Source organism: Prionailurus bengalensis, chromosome D3, assembly GCF_016509475.1.
Source record: "Prionailurus bengalensis isolate Pbe53 chromosome D3, Fcat_Pben_1.1_paternal_pri, whole genome shotgun sequence".
Classification (NCBI taxonomy): domain Eukaryota; kingdom Metazoa; phylum Chordata; class Mammalia; order Carnivora; family Felidae; genus Prionailurus; species Prionailurus bengalensis.
This window is the reverse complement of record NC_057356.1, coordinates 68,416,020-68,439,886: the sequence shown is the minus strand read 5'-3', so window position 1 is coordinate 68,439,886 and position 23,867 is coordinate 68,416,020. Positions and strand designations below refer to the sequence as shown.

Below are 23,867 nucleotides of genomic sequence, written 5' to 3'. Positions count from 1 at the left end.
TAAATTTATTTTTGAGTAAGAGACAGTGTGAGTGGGGGAGGGGCAGAGAGAATCCCAAGCAGGCTCTACTCACAAAACTTTGAGTTTGGGGGCCTCAAACTCACAAAACTGTGAGATCATGACCAGAGCTGAAACCAAGTGTTGGACACTCAACCAACTGAGCCACCCGGGCACCCCTAAAACTTTTCTATCTTAATAGAAAATATCTTTGCCTAGACCTTTGCTTAGAGACAACAGACTTTCATTGGTACCTTAAAAAAAGATCTGTGTCCACTGCCATTTCCTAGTTACTTCCTTCTTCAGCCCCAAGTCTGGGATGTTAGAGGCAAAAAGGAAACTCAGGAAAGTTACCACGATGTCCTTGCTCAGGTCCCCCAAACCCTAGCTGGTCTGCCTTCTTATCTCTACCTTTCAGAATTTTCTTACGTTTGCTTCATACAGAATGTCCGGGATCTTAGTTGTACTCAGCAGGAGGAATATAGAAAAGAATATATACTCCATCTTCCCCAAAGCAGAAATCTATGTCTGTATTTTTAACAATATATTTTGATGGTCTTAAGTCTAGATCATCTCGTTTTTCAGAGGGAATCGGGCTATTGCAAGATGATGTGTCTCACCCATGACCCAATGGTAAGTCAGAGGTACGGAAGCTAGGACTCACGTCTCCTGGCTCCCGGGCCAGTGCCGTTACCATGACAGCATGGCTCCTCCTCCCTCCTGCCTGTGTATCTGTGTATGTGGCCTCCTCTGCCAGCTGCCAGTTCCCCTGTAGATACCAGCCCACTCCTCCCTGTATTCACACACTGCTCTGGACTGTTGCTTTCGCACTAGAGAAAGTCTTGTTTCTTTAAGCAGACTCCAGGTTCTCTGAGGACAGACACTAGGCCACATGGCTCATAATGTTTACAGCAGGGGCTCCAAGGATGGCTGCTGACTGTTCTCCCTACAAGTCAACCATCAACACTGTTTTAAGTGTTATATCCTAGTTCCTCCAGATAAGCTGGAGCCAGAAGGCTCCTTGAGGACAGGGACAGGTGATATCTTCTAGAAAATAGAGGCTCATGCTGGGAGCACCAGAGTTTGCAGAATCAGATCACACCAGCAGGATCGTGTACAGTTCGGGGAGGCTCATTAGGAAGAATCATAGTTATAGTGCTCCTAGGAGAGTAACCCAGGACAGGACGGGACCTAAGAACCATCGTGTCATGTCCCAGACATCTCAGCACTGCGGGATAAGTGCCTGCTTTCTCTCTAACCTCTATGTACGTAGAGACTGAGCCCATCACTTCATCACCCTGCTTCCTGCCTCCCAGCCTCCCAGCAAGGTGCCAGGCACACAGGCAGCCCTCAGAGATGATGTGTAGACTGGATCAATGCATGAAAGACCTGATAAGTAAACAGAGGGATGAAGCAACTAAACCATGACAAAGGAAACAGCTGCAGGAACTAATGTATTTAGCTTAAAAAGCAGACTGGCCATGCTGGACTGCTGCGGGAGAAACGAAACAGCCATGGGCAAAGGGAGTAAAACTAAAACCATCAGCTGGGATTATGAGAGGTGGTTTGGAGCTGAACCAAAGAAAGACACTGTAGGGGCACCTGGCTGGCTCAGCTGGTTAAGCATCTGGCTTTGATTTTGGCTCAGATAATGATCTCACACTTCATGAGATTGAGCCCTGAATTGGGCTCTGCGCTGACTGTGAGAAGCCTGCTTGGGATTCTCTCTCTCTCTGTCTCTCTCTCTCTGCCCCTCCCTCATTACCATGTGCATGCTCTCTCTCTCTTTCTCTCTCAAAAAATAAACATTAAAAAAAAAAAGAGGAAGACTGTACTCAATGGAGCTGCCTCACGACGTTCTGAGATGCCTTTTGAAGCAGTGAGCTCCCCATTTCAGGAAATGTCCAGCAGCTCAACAGCCACAGGAGGGGGTTCCTGTACTGCAGGTTGGGAGGGTGGATCAGATGACCTCTGAGCTCCTTGTCATCCTGAGAGCACGTGATGTCTTTAGGGTTCCCAGGAGACCTGCTTAGCTCTGGATTTGATGTGGTTGGAAGAGGTCAGCCCCAGCTCCTGGTGAGCTTCTACTAGAGGTGGGGCGTGTGATAATCACTCGAGCCAGTCACCAAACAGCTCTGGTTCCCCCCATTCCGGTTCATAGTGGGATGATACTTTTTATGGTGCTTATGGTTGGGTAGGGCCACGTGACCAGTTCTGGGCAACAAGCAAGGAGGGGAAGTGATGTGTATTATATCTAGGTCGGAGTGTTGACTCGGCAGTGCAAGACCCTCCGGTGGTCCTTTTCCCTCTGTCATGGTGACTGGTGAAAATGGCAACTGGTCCATCAAGCTGGGTCCTGAATGGGTTGTTTAAAGTTACTGACATTCAAAGTTGTTTGTTACTGCAGCATTACTTAGGCTATCCTGACTGATGTGAAGGGACAGATTTTACCTGTATGGAATGGAGAGAAAATGGAAGATATAGAAGGTACACAAGCAGGGGAAGGGGTGGAGAGCAGTTCCAGCATCTCAGCTGAGCACACAGACACCTCCACATCCACCGTCCTCCTTCCTACCACTCCTGTAACACCCAACACAAACTGCCCACTCAAGGTGTACTCTTTCCTGCTGCCCTAACATCCCAACGTTACACCTAACTTCAAGCCTGTGAACACCATTCCTTCTCTTTTCTCTGGTCAAACATCCTAACCATTCCTGAAGGCACAGATCAGGTCTCATGTCCTGCAAAGCATCTCTCTACTTACAGAGACCAGAAGGACCACTCTTGGGAATGACTGCAGAATCTGTGGTCAGGACGTGTCTTTGAGGGACTTCACTGGGTGCCTTCAGCCAGCCCTTTCCATGTGAACTGGCCTCTACTGTACAGACAGGCAGTGAACCCAAAGGCTCCAGCTTATATGTGTCTGCCAAGATCCCAGCAGATACTCAAGAAATACTAACTAAATAGAGAGCAGTGCCATGAACACATTTCTTAAATATCCACAGAAGCTGAGTAAAAATCTAGGCACTTCTACTAAGATATCATTTGTGCTCATGAGTTTAGTTGGCACTAGACCAAATACTATAATTACTGGAGGGCAGCAAGATAACTGGCAGAAAACTCCTCCCCTTTCCTGTGGGTCAGAGGTAAGCTGTGTATTTGAGGCTCACCTCTGCCTACCACCGGCCATCTCTTGGATCAGAGTCAATGTTGGCCCCTAGAAGAAACCTGGCCACAGGATGGCACAGGTTATCAGGGAGAGTAAGGGGACGGTGGAGAAATCAGGAAAACCCACACTTGCTGCTGCTTTTAGCAGCTATTTGCATCCAATTGCTCATTTCTGGAGACCCAGGAACAATGAAAGAGATTTCCAGAGAGGTTCAGAGAAGTCTATCATTTTGCAGAAGAGGCATTGAAATGTGTGCTACACCTGGGTCCACATCCGGTTCTCGTGGCCCTTGGGACAAAGGCTCTTTGCACTCCTTCCTGAGGCTTCAACGTGCTACCGGGCATCATGATACCACAGGGAAAGTGCCCTTCTCTCGTCATTCCAGGGAATGTGGGATCCAGGCCAACAGCCAGGACTCAAAGACCTCACTTCTAACACACCCACACCTTTCCCAGGGCTCGGCATGAACCCGCCTGATAAGGAGGGGTGCCATGAGGATCCCAGTGAAGATTTCATCACCTTGTTCTACAGCCAACACCACGGGCCAATAAATTCCTCAGTGAGGAAGTCCTTCTCAAGGACTAATCAGAGGCTCTGCTGCTGTTGTACACATTCATTTTCTTTCCTTGGCACTTCTGTGCAGGTAGACAAGAGCTGCTAGTTCCTGACCTCATACAAACTCTCATATGCCTTTGGCTTTCTTCCCTGAATGCTAAATCCCATGCTGGTACCTTGAGACATTTTCTAAATGCACCATGTTGCACACTCTCACATCAGCTACTTTCCTGCAAATCATCTCCACCATGATTCCCCTACTACAGTGAAAAGCTGGAAACTATTGCAACTTCCTAACTCAGTGACTAGGTGTTGGATGAGGTCTCTTGGAAAGAGGCTGCCAGGATGCTGAATAATCCCCAATACAGCCAAATCCCAACTGCAGGCAGTTGAACAAGCCTCTTCAGGACTATCTGTAGCCCATTCTCCTCTGAGCCCCTCCCTCCCATTTCATGGGACCTAACCCACCCTAGGCTACCCCCACGTCATGCCTCTGAAAGGGGTCAGAGAAGGCAATGGTTTTTCCTGTATCCTTGCATTAGTTGAAATAACAAAATATAAGCTCAGTGCATGGCTAATCCCCAAATGGTGCCTACACCTGGGCTACACATTCAGGACATGGTTTGGGACCCGCCATCCAGAGCTTCCTGGGCAGAACACAGAATCTCAACATCCTCCTGCCGACCCCACTTTCCTGGGCCCGTGTGGCCAAGGTGGAACACCCACTCAGCCAGCCACCCCCATCTCCAAGTACCTTTAGTTTCCTCCTGAAATTCTCCCCCATGGGTGAATGTGGGGTAGCAGAACCACCCCGACTATCCCAACGACCTTAGAAACAGCAAAGTTGGTGTGGCCAGAGCAATTGGCCCCACCAGGGACTGACTGAATGGACTGGGCCTGTGCCAACTCAGTGTAGTCTCAGGAGTCTTAATTGAGCTACTACTAGGTGTAAAGCCCTGGGCCAGGGGTGGTCAAGGATGTAGAGGCAGCCCTAGGACGCATCTCAAGGTTGACCAGCTGCCTGAGGGGATAGGCAGATGTAGGTGGAACAGCTTGATTATAACATGAATTTGAGTGAGGGTGTCTGTGTGGATGAGAGGGGGCAGTGAGAACAGTGGGGAGGCTCATGGGGCTGGTAGGGGTTCCTAAGAGCTGGGGGCCAGTGCTTCTGCACCTGGTGGACCAGGATGAAGGGAGCTTTGAAGGATGTACCCATGCACCCATCAGAGCTGCACCCAGCAAATGCACCTTTAATGGCAGCTCCCTGGTTCCCCCTCCATCAGGGAGCTACTTTAGGACAGTGTAGCTAAGGGCTTTCCTTGTAACACAGTCACCTGGGATGCTGTCCAGCTTTGATCCCTCCACCTGAGGGCATCAGAAGATGGCTACTTCATGAGGGGAAGTCCGAGGCTCCTGGGGTCCTGGGCAGGGCTCCCACTGGCAGGAGCACGGACATGAGCCAGCATGGGCCACTGAGGACAAAGGCAATGCTCTAGAGCAGGCAGAGCAATGAGAAGGAAGGAGACTGTCCTGACACTGTTGAGCTGCCATGCCAATCCCAAATACCCACCCGGGCTGGTGGCGAGAGAGAGAGAAATTTCTACCTTGTTTACACCACGCTACTGTTTGTACCCTAAATTAATTGAATCACTCATGTCAGTCAGGTCTTTCACCACTGAACCAAGAAGACATTATTTCAATCAGACTCGTGCCTCTCCATCTACTATGTATACAGCGCCAGAGTGCAAAAGGTGGCCTTCCATCCAGAGGGTCTGGCTCAGTCCCACCTTCCCTGCTCACCCCACCTAGGTTCCTTAACTGTGACACCTGAGGTCGGGCCACCCTTTGGACACCTATGTCTCCTGCCCTGAGCATGTCTTGTCCTTTACACTATGTATCTTGTCCTTCTAACTGTATGGTAAGGCCCTTGAAGGCAGAGGCCATGCTTCAGGTGAACCCAGGGCTTAGCACCAAGCCTCTACAAACACCCCCTGGCTGATGAATCTGTAGGAAACCCCTCCACAAACACCCTTGAAGTCTTCCTTGGATCTAAGCAGCTTCACAAAGCATGGGGTGCAGCCTCCCCAGGACTCAGGCAAAGTAGCCTTCTCTTTCACCACAGCTGATCCCGACAACCCACAAGACACACACCTGAATCCTCAGGTGGCTGAGGCCGTGGTTGTCTCAGTGCCCTGGCTGTTCTTCTGCTTCTCTCCTCCACCCTTCCTCCCTCTGAGATGATCGGATGGAGGGACACTACATGGGGGCGGTGGCAGGGTCGATGGCCCCATGACTTGCAGGAGAGCCCTCCCCAAAAGGCCTCGTCCTCTGGGCACATCAGGGAAGTGAGACAGGTTTGTATTAACCAGACCCCATCTCCACCTTCCTGGGGCTCTTCCTCCATAATGAACCTGTGTCTCAGTTCCACCTGCCAAGAAAAAGTCTAACATGAACTTTTATGATTTCTTCTTTAAATTCTGTTGCATTTCATCTCATCTAACCCCGCCTACCCCAAGCTAACTGCTAAGCTGCTCCCCAAAGGCGGGAATGGGGGTCAGCTGGTGCTTGTGGTGCCAGGGTGCCCGGTCCCACAGGCCCCCAGCCTTGCTCCATCAGCCTGTCTTCTGGCCAACTCCCCACCCACCATCCCCCAGGGGCATGAACCTGGCCATGAAAGGACGGCACAGGATGAGGGAGGCAAGCAGGAGCACGAGCCATTCTCAGCCCCTTTGAATCCCGTTGGGAGTGACAGGGGAATAAGACCGGAGGGAATCAGTGGCAAAAGGGGGCACACAAAAGGTGATATGGGGTGGGCGAGGGGGGGAGAAGAGTCTGGAAGATTCCAGAACGAGGCACCTACTGACAAAATAACAGAGAGCTAGCTTTTTGGTCTCTCATTTATCAGCTGCTTGTGTCCCCCATCCAAGAACTTCAACTGTTCCCTGGAACCCTTTATCCGGTCCTTGAGTCCCCAGATCCAAGCCCACTTCTGCCGCTGAAGAGTTAAGGGAATCTTCATGTAGGAAACCCCAGGGTAACTGGCAAATGGTGCTCCTGATGTGCCAGGCCTTAAGGGCACTTAGACCTTAGGGATTCAGCAAGGATAACACGGGGTCCCTGACCCAGCGCTGGCAGTCTAGTGACGAGGATAAAAGTCCTCCATAGAAGGACACCTACTACAGTATGGCAAGGTAAATGGCCAAATGGGGGAAGGGTACAGTGAGAGACCTGGGTTCAAGTCCCAGCTTGGTCAGGTCATTATACCTCCGTGGACCTCAGTTACAAAATGGCATGGAGAAGCAAAGGACCCTCAGAGGCCATTGAGTTTCCCGATTGTTATATGAGGAAGCTGAGGATGAAAAGAATTTCTACCAAGTTTGTGGCAGAGCAAAGAGGAGAACCTGGGTCTCGTGCCTCCTCCCCTACCCACAACCCCACCCCAGGGTTCTTGTTAATGGCCTCCTAGCCGAGAATCAATGAAACACACACAAACAACTTATAGTGTGAGAAGGAAGCTATCCCTACACACCATGGTGTAAAAAGCCCTGCAACCTAAGAAAGATCGGGAACGGAGGGCACTGACCATCTTCCCTTAGGACAGAATAGAGAGGAGTTGATTTAACCAGTGCCATGGGACAGAAGTCGGACACAAACTAGTGGGTCCAGGGCAACGTGTGAATGAAGCTGCTTTGAAATTCGGAGCAAGCGAGTGCAGGAGCCCAGAAAGGCTCCCCATTTATCTGTCTGGACAGACACAGTGTGAGGCTGGGCTGACGGCTGGGGATGGATGGTTTTTTTGGCCTCTGGACACCTAAAGGGTACACAGGGCCTGGGGGTCACCAGCACTGCCACTTCATCCTTCCAGGCCGCACAGCCCACACCTGTGTGGTTATCCCCCAGGGGATCTCACAGGCAAGCAGCAGAGAGGGAAACAGCGGGTTCCAGCCAGGTCCAGCAAGCTGGAGGGCTGGGCCGGGGGGAATGGACCAGGTGCTGACATCTTATCCCCACATTCTGCCCCTCCGGGTCCTCTGCACACCTGGAGCAGAAGTGATCTCAAGTGACCAGCACCATAACCCTAGGGGTTCCCCTGTTTGTGGGATCCAGTCCCAGTGCCGATGTGTGAGCCTCCAAGTTCATTCACGCTGTTACTTATACCATTCCACGTATCACTTATCCACTCTCCTCCCAGCGAGCATGCGCGTGTTTGCAGATATTGACGCAAACATCATCTAGTGATGAAAAAACTCTTACAAGAAAAAAAAAATCTCAGGAACCTATGTATTCTGAGGAGGGGGGTGCTTCGCCGTGGGCTGGCGGTTCAGGGAGAACTTTCCGGAGAGAGGACTGCACCCTCCTCTCTCCTGTTTCCTGCTCTCTCCACATCATCACTTCCCAGGAGAGCCATCTCAGGCCAGCCCAGGAACCCAGACAGACAAGACACATTACAATCCCCCAAAGGAGCACAGAGCGGGTTCCCTACCTGCTGTGCGGGGGCTCGCCCTCGGGAGAAGGAACAGCTGCTGTCCAGCTGTTCACTGCAGTCCGCTGTCCACTGCAGGGGAGAAAGGGGTGGTCAGTGATGGCTGGACACACAGGCTCGTCCTCACCCTATCCGGGCCCTCCAGGTATGGCCCTGCTCTTCAGCAGTAGGGTCAGGATAAAATCCTGCTTGACCATTTTCAGCGGCAAATCCTTCCCTACCCGCAGGTCCACGCTGGCATCTCCAAATTCCACCTTGCGGTGACCCTCTCTGGTGTATGCTTGGGGCAGGCAAAGTTACTCCCCTTCAGCTAAACTCACCAGAGTGATCAAGACCCAGCCGCGTTCCGGGGTCAACCACGCACGACACGGGGTAACTGTGTTTTGAACAAGCAGCACCCCATCTGACCGCCCGACCTGGCTTTAGCCATGCCAGCCGTCCACAGTGTCAAGGTTAGAGCTGGAGGTGAGGCATATACGTGTGGATCTTCCCAGATACCCAGCTCCAGCCCAGTCCCAGCACTCACCCCTCAAGAGCTCAGAGACCTGGGGTGCCCCAAAGTGTGGTCTGACAACCACTTGCATGAAATTCCCCAAAACGTGCTGCATGGGGGTCCCTGGGCCCCGCCCTCCACCCTCTGAAGCAGTTGGGTGAGACTGACCTTCTGCATTTTAACGCCCCTGAAGTCTGAGAGTTCCTGAAACTCATGGGTCTCCCAGGCTTCATTGCGTCATCTATAAAACGGGGCCAGCAAGGCTGGGTGACTGCAGGGTTGAAAGGAAGGACTTCTATAAACTTCTAAAAACACTGTCTAGATACGAAGCAGTAGTAACAGTACAGCTTTTCTTCTGTAAGGTGCCATCTAGCTGTATGGTGGTGTGGTTTGTTTTTTTAAATTTTTTTTTAATGTTTATTTATTTTTGAGAGAGAGAGAGACAAAGCATGAACGGGGGAGGGTCAGAGAGAGGGAGACACAGAATCAGAAACAGGCTCCAGGCTCTGAGCCGTCAGCACAGAGCCCGATGCGGGGCTCGAATCCACGGACCGCGAGATCATGACCTGAGCCGAAGTCGGCCGCTTAACCGACTGAGCCACCCAGGCGCCCCTGTATGGTGGTGTTTTTATTATTGTGCTACACAATAAAACTAGCCTCTTAGGTTAATGTTGAACATTGGCCTTGACCGACACCCTGTGTGCTACATAAAAAGCAGAGGAGCCCGATATTTCTGTTTGGCACACTTGGTCAAAACTGTGAGTGTGAATGGCTCAAGGCCAGTGCGGTCACGGTTTCGTAAAACCTTCGCCGGCCGTGCCCTCCTGACTGTGGGTCAAGGGCATGGTTACAGCGCTGATGACACAGGCCGGTCCAAGTATACTCTAGGGCAGCGCTATCCAAATGAAATAATACGAGAGCTACAAACAGGAGTCTCAGACATAATTTAAGTGATCTAGCGGCCATATTTTATTTTTTTTAATGTTTATTTATGTTGAGAGAGAGAGAGAGAGAGAGAGAGAGAGAGACTGTGTGAGTGAATGCACAAGTGGGGGAGGGGCAGAGAGGGAGAGAGGGAGAGATAGAGAGACAGTGAGAGAGACAGGGAGAGAGAGAGAATCCCAAGCAGGCTCCACGCTGTCAGCATGGAGCCCGATGTAGGCAGGGCTGGATCCCACCGCCATGAGATCGTGACCTGAGCCGAAATCAAGAGTGGAGTACTTAACTGACTGAGCCACCCAGGTACCCCTCACCTTTTCCTTTTTGAAATATGGCTGCTAGGGACACAGTAGCAGCTCAGTTGGTTAAGCCTCTGACTCTTGATCGGCTCAGGTCACGATCTCGAAGTCGTGCCCCATGTTGGGTTCAGTGCTGGGTATGGAACCTGCTTAAGATTCTCTGTCTCTCTCCCTCCCCCTCTGCCCTCTGTCCCTCCCTTTCACACACTTGTGCTCACGCTCTTTCTCTCTCTCTCTCAAAAAAAAAAAAAAAGAAAAAGAAAGGTTAAATTAAATAATATGTTTCATTTACCTCAATATATCCAAAATATGATCACTTCAACAGGTAATTCACATAAAACATTACTAATGAGATTTTTTTTATATTCTTCTTTCCATACCAAGTTTTTGAAACCTACTTAGAGCACACGTCAGATTGGACCAGGCCACATTTCAGGTGCTTCAGACACATGTGACTCACGGCTATCACTGGATGGCACAGGGAAACGGCGGGGCAGCATTCCTGAGCAAGGGCACCCTCAGGCCCACGTCTGGCTCATCTCTGCTCTGCACCACAGAGGGGCTGACCCCTGCAGACTGCAATTCCCAGGCTCCTGGGCCAGCTGGCTTCCATCTGGGGTTGGCCCCTGGGAGACAGGAAACAGGGAGAAACCAAGGCGCCTCCCCCCTCTTTCTATGCCTCGGACGGCACTACCAGCAGGGACTCGGGGCTCCTTCATGGCTCCAGACCTCACCAGATAGGCCTTCTGTGCATGACCCTGACCCCTGGGCTGGCAACACCATCTCCTCCTTTTGTGACTCAGGGCTGGAGGTGGCGTTGGCTTCTTGCCATTGCTGATCTCGGGTTATTTAGCTTCTCAGCTCTTTTGTCATCTGGGTAACCAACTGCCTGGATTAAATCCTCTCTCTCTGGATACCTGCAGTCGCAAAGCATCTCCTCCCAAGATATTCATTAATTATACTGATTATTAGTGTAAGTATAAGTATATTATATTTATTAATTAATTATAGGAAGGGAAATGAGGACTCCATCAGATACCACCTTAACCAAGAGATGAAGGGATAACATTGGCCATCACAAAGCACATCACCACCATGGACGCCCCAGTGTGATGTGCTGAAAAGGGCACATCACTTGTGAGCTGTTCTTGCCAAAAACACACAACCTCAATCTCATCGGGAGGAAAAACATCAGGAAACCCAAATAGATGAGCTTTCTATGCAATAAGTAACCAGTACTCCTCAAGTCAAGGTCATAGAAGACGAGAGCCAGGAAGTGTCATGGATTGGAGGAGAATAAGGAGACCTGACAGCTAGATGCGAATTCGGATCTTGGAACAGAAAAAGGACATTCGCGGGAAAACTGGTGAAATCTATAATAAAATCTCATTATACCAATGTTAAGTCCTTAGTTCTCATTATGGTACTATGGTTATAAAAGGTGTTCGTATTAGGGTAAGCTGGACAGGTGCATGGGAATACCCAATACTATTTAAAAAAATTTTTTTAATGTTTATTTATTTTTAAGACAGAGAGAGAGAGACAGAGCAAGAGCAAGAGAGGGGCGGAGAGAGAGAGACACACACACACAGAATCTGAAGCAGGCTCCAGGCTCTGAGCTGTCAGCGCAGAGCCCGACGCGGGGCTCGAACCCACGAACCGCGAGATCATGACCTGAGCTGACGTCGGATGCTTAACCGACTGAGCCACCCAGGCTCCCTGACCCTATACTATTTTTACAGCTCTATCCTAAGTTTAACTAAAATAATTTCAGAATAAGAAGTAATACATATATGTACATGTACACATGTATTTTTGAATAATACATATACACAAATGCATGTATATATTTGCATAAAATGTTCAAACTACTGTGAAAGTAATCCCTCTCCTTTATAGACTTGTAGCGGTTCCTCCTTTCCTGGTCGGGGCCTGGCCAACAGGGTAGGGGATGGCCAAGACATGCAGCGAGACTACTGGCGGGGGAGATCATGCACCCCTCATTCCATCCTGGGACAACCTCGCAGAGAAAGTCTCCTACCCCCCATTCCAGGTGTCCCAAACACTTCACCCCCAGCTGCACAGCACTGATGTGACATCCCAGAACAGTGATTCGTGGGTGGGCGCACCTCCTCCTGGGCTCGGCAAGGCAGGGAAGGGAGCCTCCATGCAGGGAGAAGCAAGCAGAGAGAAGGCTGGGGCTTCACGCACTTCTAGATGCAACCTCACCCCTGGCTGGGCTTTCCAAGAGCAGTTCCAAGCTCCTGTGAGATGGCCCTGCTTTGTCAAAGTCATCCTTAACTTAGTATCTGCCAACCAGAAGCATTTCCTGGGTGCTTTCACTGTGGGACTGGCAACACGCACCTTCCTTCACAGGTGAGGGGAGATGTCCAAGGGAAGACTGTGCCCTTGGCAGGGGGCTGGGTGGGTGCAGGGAAGGCAAATGGGCAAGTGGGGATTCCCAGAGAGGCGTGAGCCCGGGTGTGGACGCAGGTGGGGGAACACTGGCCAGCGCAGAGGCAGATCTCAGCAAGCATGACTCTCTGGCCAAGGCAGTCAGAGAACTTCTCTGGGTAGACAGGGTCAGAAGAGGGGGGAGCGACCCTCGTAGGGGAGGGCATCACCAGAGCTGTGTTAGGGAAGGCTAACTAGCCCGGGGGGCGGTGGGATGGGGGAAGTGCAGGGGGAAAGCAGGCGAGGAGGCTAGAGTCCAGCGTTCGGGTTTCCACTGGTAGTCGAGGCTGAGACGGAAATGAAGGGAGTCTGAGAGCATGGTACAGACAGGCAGCAAGCAGAGGGGCTGATCTGTGTGAACGAGAGCAAGATGGTCAAGTCTGCAGAAACCCACCCCAGAGACCCAGCCGGGGCTGGATACAGGCAGGTCCCTGGGCGAAGCTATTGGAGAGGGGACTGCAGTCCAGCTGTGTGCAGCTTTCCTGACCCCTGGGGGAGGAATTAAGGGTGAATCCCTGCACTTATCCCACAAAGCTGTACCCACTGAGCTTGTGAGGCTCCCACCTCCCACGCCTGACAAAGCAGCAGCCCCAGGGACCTCTTCTCTCCTGCTGCTGTCCGGTGCCCAGTTGAGATGAGGGTTCCTTCCCCAGTCCGAAAGCCCCTTGGGAACTTTCCCTTCTCGACTCCAAAGCTCCTCCCCACCTCTGCTGGGACTGCTCTTAGTCTGCAGCCCCCGCCCCCTGTCTCCCTCTGCAGTCCCCGCCCCCTGTCTCCCCTTCCCCTTTTTGGAGCCATTGTCTAGAAAAGTCTCCAGATATAGACCTTCCCTGAACTTGTCCTTTATCTGTAGAAGATGATTCCAGAATGGAGACAAGGGCCCCCACCTCAAAGCACTCTCATCTGTCCCACCACATGCCTGATGCCAACACTAGAGAGTTTCTCCTTCAAGGTAAACTGGTTTAGGGCTAGGAGCAAGTCCTCTGCGGGAAGAGATGGTGTACTTCTGAAAAGGTCATTGAACGTGAAGAGGCAGGAAAAGTGGGAAATTTTTATAAATGGAAACGATGAACATCGAATTCATGAGTGGTGGCGTAGGGCTTCCACTGTTGCTGCTATAATTCATTTTTTTAATGTTTATTTATTTTTGAAAGAGAGAGAGAGACAGAGACAGAGACAGAGACAGAGCACAAGCAGGGGAGGGGAAGAGAGAGAGGGAGACACAGAATCCGAAGCAGGCTCCAGGCTCTGAGCTGTCAGCACAGAGCCCCACGCGGGGTTCGAACCCACGAACCGTGAGGTCATGACCTGAGCTGAAGTCGGACGCTTAACCAACTGAGCCACCCAGGCGCCCCTGCTATAATTCATTTCTTACTTTACAAAGCAGAAACACAGATGGCACAGCGTTAAGATGTAATAAACGGGAGTACAGATGTCTTTTCTATACTCAGAAGAGATGCTTATTCTATTATTCTTTGCTCTTCTCAGCACATTTCAATTATCTCACAATTCAAAAGCAATTAAAATCAATTCTCTGTCATTTGCGCCCCCAAAGGGACAGTATTTTAGGAGCAGACTTGGTGGAAGACGGGGGAAACCACTGAGCACAGTGGGGGAGGCTGAGGGTGCTAAACATGAACCACCCCACTTCTCAATGGCACAGAGTCCCCCCAGGGGTTGTACTTCCCGACGTCCAAGGAGATTACCAGGCTAGAGCCAAACTGGCAAGTTGACTCGGTACAGGATGAGACAAAGAGATAATCGATAAAACCGCATCCATGAGCAAACAGATGTGCGAATGGGAATTTAGGCTGTAGATTATATAACGATAAGGATAGCGTTTCAAGGCAGGGGAAAGGAGAGACCATCCATAAACACCGATTTCGAGACAACTGGAGGAAGTTGAGGAAAAATTACGCTGGGTCTGCCCCACGCTATCCATCAACAGCACCTTCCAAGTTGATCAGGCTCCAAGAGACAGGTTTTAAACTACATCAAAATCTAAAACTTCTGTGTGACAAAAGAAATCAAGACCAAAATGAAAGCCAAGTAAAAGACAATTTGCAGCACACACAACGAGAATAATTCGCCAGAATATATAAAGATTTCATTTACATCTAGGCACTGTTCTAAGCCGACTACGTAGAGTAACATTTATTTTTCATGGAGATCTAGGCACGTTCATTATGCCCACGTTGCAAATAAGGAATCTGAGGCATAGCATAACTTGCCCAGAGTGACACAGCCAGAAAGTGGCAGATTGAGTACAGGCATAAGCAGCTTTTAATTCAAGGAGCCAATAAAAATGTTGGATACTAAATGTAATGTGTGATCTTGGATTAGACACTGAACCAGCATTTTTTTAATTGTAGTAAAATACACAGAACATAAAATTTACCATTTTAACCATGTTTAAGAGTAGAATTCAGCAGCATTAAGCACATTCACATCATTGTGCAACTGTCACCACCATCCACCTCCAGAGTTGTATCATCCTCCCAAACTAAGACTCCGTCCCCATCAAACACTAACTCCCCAGGCCCCTGTCCTCCTAGCTAACCGCCACTTTCCCATTCTGCTTTCATTCTCTGTGGACTTTACTAGTCTAATGCCTCACAGAAGTGGAATCGTACAGTATTTGTCCTGTTGGATATGGTTTATTTCACTAAACATAAAGTCCTCGGGGCGCCTGGGTGGCTCAGTCGGTTGAGCGTCCGACTTCAGCTCAGGTCACGATCTCGCGGTCCGTGGGTTCGAGCCCCGCGTCGGGCTCTGGGCTGATGGCTCAGAGCCTGGAGCCTGCTTCCGGTTCCGTGTCTCCCTCTCTCTCTGCCCCTCCCCCGTTCATGCTCTGTCCTCAAGATTCATCCAGGTTGCGAATGTCATAGGATTTCCTTTATTTCCTTAAGCTTCAATCCTAGTTCATTGTATAGATAGACCACATTTTGTTGATCTATTCATCTACTGATGGACGCTTGGCTATCCACCTTTAGGCTATTGTGAATAATGCTGCTAGGAATACAGGCATGCAAATATCTGCTCAAGTCCTTGCTTTCAACTCCTTTGACTATATATCCAGAAGTGGAATTGTTGGATCACATGGTAATTCTATGCTTAATTTTTGAGGAACCTAGAATTTTTTTTTTTTTTTTTTTTTTTTTTTGCTATAAAGGGTATAATTGGGAAAACTGATGAAATAGAAGATTAAATACAGATTAAATAATAATACTGTTTCAATGTTCATTTCCTGTACTATGATTATGTAAGAGAATGTCCTCGTTCTTAGAAAACACACACTGAAGTGTTTAGGAATAAAGGGGAATCTGCAACTTACTCTCAAATAAATCAGAAAAATCTCTTTATAGAATCTCTCCCTCCCTCCCTCTCTGTCTCTTTCTCTCACCCTGAGAGAAGAGAGATAGAAAGCAAATGCTGGAAAATATTAACGATTGGCTATTCCGGGTGAAAGATATACAGGGGCTCTTTGTAGTATCACTGTCATTTTTATTTACACCGGAACTTATTTCAAAGTAAAAACTCGTTGAAAAAGTCATCTTACCCAGGGCTTTTTAACCAAGGGGGTGGCAGGACCACCCAGAGAGCAATTTGAAAGTCACATGGGAGCCACTACTTTCTTGCAATGCCCAGAAAGGGGACGAGACTTCCTCATAGAGCTCAGGCATGGGACAGCCAGCAGCAGAATCCCACTGGCCTAAAGTTGAGCTTCTCAAAGCCAGGAACAAGTTCAACCCCTTCCTTTACGCTGGGCACACGGGCTCACTGACCAGGAGGGGAAAAACAAGAAGGCGAGGTGGGGGCACACGCTGGCTGAGAGCCCATTCTCCATCCACGTGATGCTCCAGAAAAGCCTTGTGTGTAAGGGGAAGGAGGTGCTGTCCAAGACCTGAGATTTGAGAGAGGAAGAAAGCCTTTTTTGGTCCTATCTTAAAAAAAAAAGAAAAAAAAATCCCCAACTTTCGTGTTGTAGAGGCAGCATAATGTAGTGATTAGGAGCTTGAGTTCTTGAGGCAGCGAATCTTGAGTTCCTATTCCCGCTCTATCAGTTACTCTATGACCTTGGATGAGCCACTTTATTCCTAAGACTCAATTCCCCCACCTGAAAATAACCAACAGAAACTAGCAACGGTAGGGGGGTTAAGTGTATGGCTACCGGAGTAAGACCACCCCGTTCAAACCTCAGACTGACCACACACTTCCTGTGTGACCTTGGGCAGCTTATGCAACTTCTCTGTGCCTCAGTTTCTCCCCCGCCCCCTAAGCAGGCAACAATAACAATACCTTCACGGAATTGTTGTGAAGAGTAAATGAGTTAACTTGGACAGGCTTCAGTGTCCTTTGTTAGCTCCTGCTGGTCTCTTTAGACTCCTAGAGCTCAATGCTGGACCCTCTTCTCTAAGCCCCCTCACTCTCGGCTCAAAATGCCAACCATATGCTACTTTTGACAGACGTTTAAGTCTCCGGGTCATTCCTTTCCTCTGAACGCCACCTTTCCACATCTCTCTGCTTCATCAGCACGTAGACATTAATGCTACGTTAAACCTTTCACGTCCCAAAACTGAACTCTCGAGCTTTGTGCCTCAAAGCTACTCCTCCAGGGTTTCCCGTATCTCAGGTCTGCAAAGCCTATCCCTCCATCTGCTCAGGCTAAAATCTTCAGGGCTGTGCAGTAGAAAATCCTATTATTGGGGCACCATGATAGGAATCATTGTTGGGTAGGTGTCCGACTGTCGACTTTGGCTCAGGTCATGATCTCACGGTCCATGAGTTCAAGCCCCCCATCGGGTTCCTCACTGACAGCACGGAGCCTGCTTGGGATTCTCTCTCTCTCTCTGCCTCTCCCCCTGCTGGTGCTTTCTCTCTCTCTCTCTCTCTCAAAATAAATAAATCAACTTAAAAAAAAAAAAAAGAAAATCACGTTATCTGTACCTTTAAAGTATAACAAGTATCTGACCACTTCTTAGCACCTGCACGGTGATCCCACTGCTCCGAGTCACTATCACCTTTTGCCTGGACCAACCACATGGCTTCCTGGTCCCCCGGCCTCCTTTTCTGACCCCTCCCCTTGCCATAGCTTATTCTCCACACAGCATCCCGAGTGATCCTATTTAACCAGTCACATCATGCCCAACCTCTGCTCAGAACCCTCTAGAGTCTGCCCAGTGTCACTAGAGAAAAGGCCAGAGTCCTCGGTGGGGAGGAAAAGGCCCTCCAGATCTGGCTCTTCTAGGATCCTCCCTCTTGCTCACTTTGCTCCAGCCAGACCCGCCCACAGGCTGTTCCTCCAAGCAGGGCACCCTCCTCCACCAGCGCTGTGCCATCACATTCCCTCTGCCTGCAACACTGGTTCCCAGGCGGGCTCATTCTCTCACCTTCTTCAAATCTTTGCCCCAAAGTCTAAGTGAGCCACCGGGGAAGCTCAGAACCACCCCGTCTCCTGCCCCACTCAGGTGTCTGCCGTCTGTCTTTCCTCACTTGAAAAGAAGGGCTAGGGGTTGGGGTCAAGGATTATGGCCCATTCTGTTCTTAGAGTTTCTCCCCAGAACCTAGACCAGGGCTTGAACGAACAAATGTTAGCTCTAATTATACTTCACTACTTAGCCGACAGTGACTGGCAGAAAAAGAGCAGGTTGAAATGATGATACTTTATGCCGAACCGCCAAATGATGTTTAGGAGATCATGCTAACTAAACAAGTAAGCTAAAAATTATATGTATGCTAGAAGTTCAATTTCATAAAAGGTATATAAAGGAAAAAATAATACATAAAAATGACATTAGATTTTGTCGTAAAGTTATGGTGGGCTTCTTCGTCTATTTTCTGATTATCTCTATTTTTCCAGTTGTTGCTTTAAAAGTAAAATAGAGGGGCGCCTGGGTGGCTCAGTCGGTTGCACGACCGACTTCGGCTCAGGTCATGATCTCACGGTTTGTGGGTTCGAGCCCCGCGTCGGACTCTGTGCTGACAGCTCAGAGCCTGGAGCCTGCTTCGGATTCTGTGCCTCCCTCTCTCTCTGCCCCAACCCACTCGCATTCTGTCTCTGTCTCTCTCAAAAATAAATAAACATAAAAAAAAAAAAGGTAAAATGTAATTGTAGGGGTGGCTCAGTTGGGTAAGCGTCTGACTTTGGCTCAGGTCATGACCTCACAGAGAAGCTTCGGATTCTCTGTCCCCACCCCCCCCGCCCCTCTCCCACTCAAGCTCGCTCTTTCTCTCTCTCTCTCAAAAGTAAATCAACATGAACAAATATTAAAAGTAAAGTAAAATTTTTAACTTCCTAAGAAATGACTGGTAATCAGATTGAAGAGCAACCTCCCTGGAAGTTAAGAAAATGCAAATTAAGATGCCAAGAGATGCTTTGTCCCAATCCGCTGGTGGTGGTGTGAAAACAGAACATCGCAGAAAACAATTTGGCAACAGCTATTAAACTTGATTCTTCTTCTCAGCATCTACCCACAGAAACACTTTCATATGCGCATGTTCGATAATACTCACTGAAGTCTCTAACGTTTCCAGGGGAAAATTGAGAAGTTAACCTGAGTTCCCATCAATAGGTGAATGTTAAAGTATGGGACATCCATACTATGGACTACTGTATAGCCGTTAAACAGAACACAGCAGATGTAGAAGGTCCGGAAGAACCCCTAAGGCACACGGCGAGGTGAAAGATGTAGGTTACTGACCAACATATTCACTGGCTATGATTTAGGACTTTGAAATAATGTATTTCTATAAGTCCGCGCGCGCGCGCGCGTGTGCGTGTGTGTGTGTGTGTGTGTGTTGGTGAAAGCATTAAAAAAAGGTGATGAAGTTAACTCATTCATCAGGCACTGAAATGAGGTGGTAGCTAAGGGAGACTTTGTTGCTAATATTAGAATTCGTGTGTACCATGAGAACGTCCGCGTATAGTCCTTGTGTAATGAAAAATAAATCGCGTCGCTAATTAAATGAGTGCCCCATGCACAAACATCCCACGATGTCCCTCAAACTCACTTCTTCAGATCAGTCTGAGTATCTGCATTACACCTGCATGGTTGCCTCACTCTTGGTAAGGACACTTCGCATTTCAGACAAAACCCAGGACCTCCAAGTGCCTGACAACATCAAAAAGGACCATTAAGAAGTTATGTTCACCCTCACTCGTTCTTCAGTTGACCTGTTAACAGAATTTATTGGAAATACGTTTTCATTCAATGTATCTGCTCTTTACAACGTCTCTACATTCTATCCATCCAACGGCGGAGCTCAAGGCAGGTGGCCACGGAAGGATGGGGAGGGGAGACAGACATGTCCCACCCGTGGTCATGGCTGTCAGCCTCATCAGGGCTTCAGAGTCAAGTGGGGGCTTATAAAGAAGGCCAATGTCCAAGCCCCTCCTCATTCAACTGAACTTTAGGTGGGGCTTGTACATCAACATTTGTCCAAGCTCCTGGTGTGATGAAAACTGCTTTGAAGCTTTATGATGATCCACTAGACCGTCCACTAACTTCAGGAAGTGCCAAACATTTCCCACTTAGTAACATCCCGATCTCTTCCACAAAAGGCTAATGGTAGGGTCACCTGGGTGGCTCAGTCGGTTAAGCGTCCGACTTCGGCTCAGGTCATGATCTCGAGGTTCGTGAGTTCGAGCCCCACGTCGGTCTCTGTGCCGACAGCTTGGAGCCTGGAGCCTGTTTCAGATTCTGTGTCTCCCTCTCTCTCTGACCCTTCCTCTCTCGAGCTCTGTCTCTCTCTCTCTCTCTCTCTCTTTCCCTTCATTCATCCTTCCTTCCATCCATCCATCCATCCATCCATCCATGCATCCATCCTTCTCCCTAGTTGTTGCTAAAGAAGGTGTGGGGAAAGGGGTGCCTGGGTGGCTCAGTCGGTTAAGCATCTGACTTCGGCTCAGGTCATGATTTCATGGCTTATGAGTCTGAGCCCTGCATCAGGCTCTGTGCTGACAGCTCAGAGCCTGGAGCCTGCTTCGGATTCTGCGTCTCCCTCTCTCTCTGTCCTTCCCCTGCTCATGCTCTGTCTCTCTCAAAAATAAATAAACATTAAAAAAATTTTTTAAAGGGGCGCCTGGGTGGCGCAGTCGGTTAAGCGTCCGACTTCAGCCAGGTCACGATCTCGCGGTCCGTGAGTTCGAGCCCCGCGTCGGGCTCTGGGCTGATGGCTCAGAGCCTGGAGCCTGTTTCCGATTCTGTGTCTCCCTCTCTCTCTGCCCCTCCCCCGTTCATGCTCTGTCTCTCTCTGTCCCAAAAATAAATAAATGTTGAAAAAAAAATTAAAAAAAAATTTTTTTAAAAGAAGGGGTGGGGAGAACACAACTGTACAAGCATCATGAGGTCTTTTCTTCTGTCAACCATCATCTCTCAGATCCTAAAAAAATGATCTCACCAACTGGAAAGCAACATGACTCTCTATTCTCTCAAGTTTTCTCAAGGTTTCCAAAATTCTTAACAATTTTCCTCTTCCAGAAACATCAAAATAACCACTTCAGACAGGCCGATGGAGACATTCTCTGAGGGTTTTTTTTTTTTTTTGGTTGGGGGGGGGTGGCTTCCATTTAAAATAGTCATCAGGTTAAATAAAAACAAGCAAAAGTGCTCTAGCAGAAAGACTTCCCATAAAGTTGTGTCAACAGAGACTTTATTTTTTTTTAAAGAAGCGTGTTATATAAACACATCTAACCCCAGCCTTACTTAGAGTTGTCCACAGCTGCCCCTTCCTCTGGAGTCTGCACCCCAGCTGTCTTTGTGGGTGTACGGGAGCAGGTTTGGTGGGACTGGGATTAAAATGTCCCTCCTTGGGGGCGCCTGGGTGGCGCAGTCGGTTAAGCGTCCGACTTCAGCCAGGTCACGATCTCGTGGTCCGTGAGTTTGAGTCCCACGTCAGGCTCTGGGCTGATGGCTCAGAGCCTGGAGCCTGTTTCCGATTCTGTGTCTCCCTCTCTCTCTGCCCCTCCCCCGTTCATGCTCTGTCTCTCTCTGTCCCCCCAAAAAATAAATAAACGTTGGAAAAAAAAAATTAAAAAAAAAAAAATGTCCCTCCTTGGCCAGTGCCTCACAAGCAGATCCCAGGTTTCGCATTCTTGCAGGGAACATCAGAGAACACAAAGCTTAAGGAATGCATCAGATGTTACAAGTAGCCGTGCTTTCCAGGCGGCTTCACAACAAACATCTGTTTCAAAGCCCCTGCAGATGTGGACCCCCAGGCATGGTCAGTCCCGACCTATCCCAGGAACAGGAGCTAGAAGGGCAGGGCCCTGAGTGAGGGCACGTCTCTATTTGCTCTATATCTTGAGGGCTCAGCCATCACCACAGGGAGGTCAGAGACAGCAGGAGGGCCCCTCCTCCCAGAATTCTCTCCCCAGTGGCTGCTCTGGGAACAGAAATTCTACCATTTTGTAAAGTATTCCTCTGGGGTGAAGCTTCACGGCATCCTCGGACCCTCCACCTGTAAAAGCCTATTTCACGTTGGAGGAGCCTTCGAAGGATGTCGTGCCAAAGGTCACCCTGGGCCTGCACAGTGCGGGAGGCAGGCCAGCCCCGCACCCCGTCCACAGGGCCTGCTGCTGGGGAAGTCCACTCTGGGATGCTTCCGGGAGTATGCACGAGTCGGTTCACCTAATTCTGCCCCTTCCTGCACTGCACGACCCAAAGACGTTCATTTCCCCTGGAAATTTTCCAGCCTAGTCAGACCGCCCTGCCCCTTCCATTCCAGGTTATGATATTGTTGACTGTACATCAAGCGTGATTGAAAACTGATGCATCATCAGACAGGACACTTCCTCCTCGCAGTCACCTGTGGACCCCCAGGTCACTCACCCCCACCTCAGTCCCTGTTCTTCTTGAAGACTTTGCTCCTGGATCACTGCCGCCTTCTCCGGCACCAGCCTTTCTTGGTGACGCTGATGTCAGTCACCGTGGCTCCTGTGCCCTGCCATCGGTTCCACCGCCCCTCCCTTCCTGATGTCTCCTCTGCCCAAGTACCCCGATGCTCGTGCCCAGACTTTCGTTGCCAACTCCTGCACGTCCTGCCCTGGACTCCAAACACCCACTCCCCGGCGCTTCCATTTTCTGCTCACTCCTTCCGGTGCCACGATTCTGGTAATTCTTTGACTTCCCAGGCCCCCCAGGCCCCCGTCCACTGACCCTCCACCCCTTCCGTATCTATAACCACGTTGGGCCCTCACTCCTGCCCTTAACTGGCTCAGTGTCAGGGAATGTCACTGTCCTGACTCCCTCACTCCCTCGCCCCTCTCTCCCTGCACTGTCAGCGCCCAGAGAAACAGTCTTGGCTAAATTCAGCGTTGTAACTCTGCACCTGCACCCTCGTGGCTGAAAGTAGCCGGAGAAGCTCACAGCTGTGTTGCACCACCAGCTGTCATTCTGGAAGCATGACTAAAAGCCTGGAAATCTCCCTCTGCGATTGTGGGTGAGCCGCTGGGGACCGGAGCCAAGGCCAAGCCCTGTCATCTACTCAAGGCCACTGTGCAGCCTCCCCTCTACCCCAGATCACTCCCATCAATGCACAACAGGCTGTGTACGCTCCTGTTTTGACCTCACTTCCCCCAAGAACACATCTCCCCCCTTTACAGCAAATGCCTGTAATACACAGAGGATCTGTATCACCCTCCCCATCTCCAACCCATATCTCCTTGACGTTCGCCCCCACCACTTGATGGTCACCCCTCTAGTCAGGGTCCCCAGTAGCCCCCACTGCTTGGGGAGGTCATCCTCAGGCTTCCTGTTCCCTGGCCTGGCAGCCACAGTCCACAAGGTCAGCCCGCCCCGCCCCCATCTCCTCAAACACACCTTCCCCGGCTTCCTGCACTCCACCCCGCCTGGTCTTCCTTCCGCCCGTGGCCAACCCCCCTCCTGCTCTCTGGCTGACTCCTCCTCCCATCCCTGCTTTCTCGATGTTGGCAGACTCCAGGGCTCAGTGCTCGCACATCTCGTCCATGTGACCCCATGGTCTCCCTGACTCATCCCCTCTGGCTCTCCCCCTTTCTCTGCGCCTTGGCCTTCTCGCTGCCTCTGGAATACTCTTCCAGCGGGGCCTCTGCCCGAGATAGCTGCACAGCTCACCCCTCCACCTACTTCGGTGACATCTCTCCTGATACCCTCTTTGAAACAGCGAACTCCTCCCGACCCTCATCACTCCCCATTTCCTTTTCTGAACTTATTTTCCTCCGCAGCGATTATCACCCACCCCCAGGATGTAAGTCCCAGGAGGGCAGAGCTTTATGCCTCTTTTGCTCCCTCCCAGACGCCCAGCCCTAGAACAGAGTCAGACACAGGGTGGGTGCTCAATATACACTGTAGAGCGAATAATGGACACGTTAGAAGCTTCTACTAATTGTGATTCAAAACTTCGAGGACACTAAAGAAAGCATCACATACGTTCCCACCTTTTCTCTTTCAACATTCCTGAGGAAGCAGAATAATCTCCATTCACCAGATAGGAAAAATC

At 49.9% G+C, this 23,867-nt stretch overlaps 1 protein-coding gene across 8 annotated transcripts in view; it reads right to left on the bottom strand.

Annotated features, from left to right (window-relative positions):
* The window catches only part of CTIF (cap binding complex dependent translation initiation factor), a 296,988-nt gene that overhangs the window by 196,232 nt on the left and 76,889 nt on the right, over nucleotides 1–23,867 (bottom strand). For 6 of the 8 annotated variants that reach the window (XM_043558766.1, XM_043558763.1, XM_043558770.1 and 3 more), the window contains exon 3: nucleotides 8,205–8,276. The exons of the other annotated variants lie outside the window; for them this stretch is intronic. In XM_043558766.1, the coding sequence (XP_043414701.1) occupies nucleotides 8,205–8,276 (72 nt within the window). The remainder of the gene's footprint in view (nucleotides 1–8,204; nucleotides 8,277–23,867) is intronic. 8 annotated transcript variants of the gene reach the window in all.